A 3,363-nucleotide genomic window follows, 5' to 3' on the forward strand; every position below is an offset into this window, starting at 1 on the left:
TTGAGGTTAATTTATTAAAAAAAAAAAAAAAAAAAAAAAAAAATATATATATATATATATACAGCTATATATATTCATATATACAGTGTATGCAATAAAATGTATCAAAAGTAAAGGTTAAGACTTTTATTTTGTGTGACAAAAATGTCTATGTCTAGAAAATGTGTTTTTCAAGTAAGCTTTTTATTCAGAATCCTGAAAAAGTATCACGATTTTCACAAAAATATTAGGAAACACCAATTTTCAACATTGATTACAATAAGCATCACAAATTGGAAAACAGTTATTTTAAATTATAATAATATTTCACAACATTCCTGTTTTTCCTGTATTTTTGATCAAACAAATGCAGCCTTTGTGAGAGACTTCATGCCAAAAACAATTTTCTGAAAATCTTACTGACCCCAAATTTTTTAATTTCGATAGTGTACATATAACAACATTTTCTCTTTAAATCTGTCTTTTTTCTTGCTTTATTCTACTCTATTCACTCAGAACATTGACTTACTCTCTACACACGCTCATACAATTATCTTTCCAAAGACCCTTGGCCTTAATTTCATTTGTTTCTCTGTAAATAAATGCTCTCGTTAAATGAGATAAAACAAAAGCCAGGGGACATTTTAAATTATAACTGAAAGCAATTGTCCTTTTAGTAACATCTATAGTGTCTCTGAAATGAAATAAAACATACAGATAAATCTCTTTCTCTTTGTCTCTCCGCAGTGTGCGAGAGCAGGGGCGGAGGCAGCGATCTCGTGCCCAGGTTCTCCTCATCCTTGCCCACGTACCTCCCTGTGTCCTGCCAACTGCAGGGTGCAGAGTCATCCTTCTTTCTCCAGGAGGCCACACAGGAAGTGATGCGTAACGGGAGCTTGCAGACACGCAGCGAGCCTCTCTTTCTCCACTTGCCCGAATCTGGTCCCGCTCCCCTCTTGTCGGTCAACTGTAGCTATGGCAATCTCACCGCAGAGGCGCCGGTACCACCAGAGCTCCTCCAGGGGGCGCTGCCACGTTCTTTCCACACCTCTACACACCTGACGCTGGGCTGGAAGGTGAGAGCACACCTGGTGAGCAGGAGGATAGGAGTCGATCAGCCTCAAATCCAGGTGTTGTTTTATCTGGCGGGCCGCAGGTGGGAGGATGTGGATCCTCCAGCGGAACTGCTGCCGTGTATCCGTGTCATTGGGATGCGCGATCCGGGGGAAAGTTCTATATCGAGTGCTTGCCGACTGGAGGGAAACCTGGGGATCTGTGTAGCCCAGCTTGGCGTTCCTACAACCTGGTTCAACGCTCCTCCGCCACGTAGGCGCACGCAGGAGCCCATTCCAGTCACGGTGGAGTTGCACTACTCCATTCTCCCTCCAGAGGCCCTGGGAAAAGAGTGTGTGGCAGGTAGGGTGCAAGGAAAGGCTGTAGGGCAGGAAGGGGATATGCAGAGGATTGGGACAGTGACTCTCACCACTGGGGACAACAAAGCGCCCAGAAACCGACTTAGACTGGACGGAGACGTCGAGATACTGGCGCCCCCCAGCCCAGTTAAACAGGGACAGACGGTGGGATTTCAAGTACTAATGAATTCGGCTGCCGCCACTGAGCAGTTCACACTAAGGTAGGATGAAGAATATGCACACACCTGCATAGAGGTTGAAAATCTAGTGCTCATAAATGCATTAATGCATCGATCAGACAATAATTTGTTTTTAAAATCTGTTGAATCCACCAAGTCTACTGTGGTGTAGGGCTTGTCTGCTCAGTTTTACTTGTCTTGTACTTGTCTTCCAGAAAAGTAATCAAATAGTAGCCAACCTTATGTAAATTAATCAATATTTAGGCCAATATTTTTGGCCGATATTTTAATTTCAGTATTTTTTATGATGTCATTGTAAGGGTACGCTATATGACCAAAATCTTATTTCATTATGCAAGTCATTTTATTTCATCAACATTAGCCTATATTTTACAATATAAAGCAATATGAAAATTTGAGCAAAGATGCACATAACAAACAATAAGACAAATAAAATAAAAGAAAGTTATGAATAAAATACAGAAAATGAATAATCAAATGTAAAAAAAATAAAAAAACTTTTAAAGCTACTGGCCAGTATCAACAATCCAATAATTATTTTCATGTAATGGTTAATATTAAAATTCTTTACTATTTTTACCTAAATTAATGAAAATTCAAATAAAACATTAGAAAATAAAACCAATAGTTTTAAAAGCTACAAGTGCATTTAGGTATCAAACCATTATATGAAAAGGGATATTTAACAGTGTTATTATATAGTTTTTTTTAAAGGTTAACTTTAAAAGTGCGTTAGACAACTGCAAAGGTAATCTAAAACTATAATTATATGCCCAGTATCTGCAAATATATAAATACAATATCAAATGAAATGAATAAATTAAAAAATATATGGCATTTAAACAAAATGGCATCGCTATCTTGTGCATCCCTAAGAATATTAAGTGCAGTTTTAGTTTGGCAAGTCTATAGCACTGTGTTGATGAAGAGTGTCAGTGGAGAGACTGTCTGTGCATCTGAGACAATATGGATGAGAAATGAAAGTGTGCATGGCTCCATTGCAGACTCATGTTGATCGCATTGTCATAAATGGTTTCTGTTAGGGGCTGGATTTGTTTCAAGGCTGTTTGTGAGAATTATGGCTTTGTATGTCAACACTCTCTAAATCAGGGGTGTCCAATCCTGCTCCTGGAGGACCAGCTTCCTGCAGAGTTTAGCTCCAACAACCCTGCCTGGAAGTTTCTAGTAATTCTGAAAATTTTGATTAGCTGGTTCAGGTGTTTAATTAGAACTGGAGCTGAACTCTGCAGGATGGCAGCCCTTCAGGAGCAGGACTAGACTCCTTTGCTCTAAATGAACTCTGACCATCTTAGCTTGCTTACAGCTTGTTTATGAACACAAAAGCTGAGTCTGAAAGCTTAGGCAGCTGACTTGTTGCTTTGTTGCTGTAGCGTTTGGATGCAATCAAGATGTTCGATCAGGTTTTAGGCATCGTAAACTTTCCCTCCTCCCTTGTTATAACTAAATTACAGATGCATGTCTAATGTCCACCTCTGGTTCAAAGGGTGTTAACACTTGTGCTATCTTCACCAACGCTAGCAAAGGACAGTCGTCGGCTTTCTCTTTGAGCTTCAAAGAGATTTCAGCAGGGGAAGGAACAATTCCCCCATCTCCACGAGGAGCCACTAACCGTGGCCCAGACATACTCAAAAGCTACAATACACATAGGAAAGGACATTGGCTTAATTTATCCACAATCAAACTGTTCCAAAAAGTATATAGTGTATTCCTGTGTTGTATGCATATTCCTAGGTTATAGTATCTTAGTTATA

The 3,363-nt window shown here is 39.4% G+C and overlaps 1 protein-coding gene across 1 annotated transcript in view; it reads left to right on the forward strand.

Moving 5' to 3' along the window:
• LOC107597343 (transmembrane protein 132C-like) overlaps positions 1–3,159 on the forward strand; it is a 61,764-nt gene extending 58,605 nt beyond the window's left edge. The window contains exons 2-3 of the mRNA XM_016288357.1: positions 727–1,612; positions 3,096–3,159. Coding sequence (XP_016143843.1) covers positions 727–1,612; positions 3,096–3,159 — 950 coding nt within the window. The remainder of the gene's footprint in view (positions 1–726; positions 1,613–3,095) is intronic.
• Positions 3,160–3,363: the final 204 nt, after the last annotated feature.

Source organism: Sinocyclocheilus grahami, unplaced genomic scaffold, assembly GCF_001515645.1.
Source record: "Sinocyclocheilus grahami isolate Dianchi unplaced genomic scaffold, SAMN03320097.WGS_v1.1 scaffold230.1, whole genome shotgun sequence".
Taxonomy (NCBI): domain Eukaryota; kingdom Metazoa; phylum Chordata; class Actinopteri; order Cypriniformes; family Cyprinidae; genus Sinocyclocheilus; species Sinocyclocheilus grahami.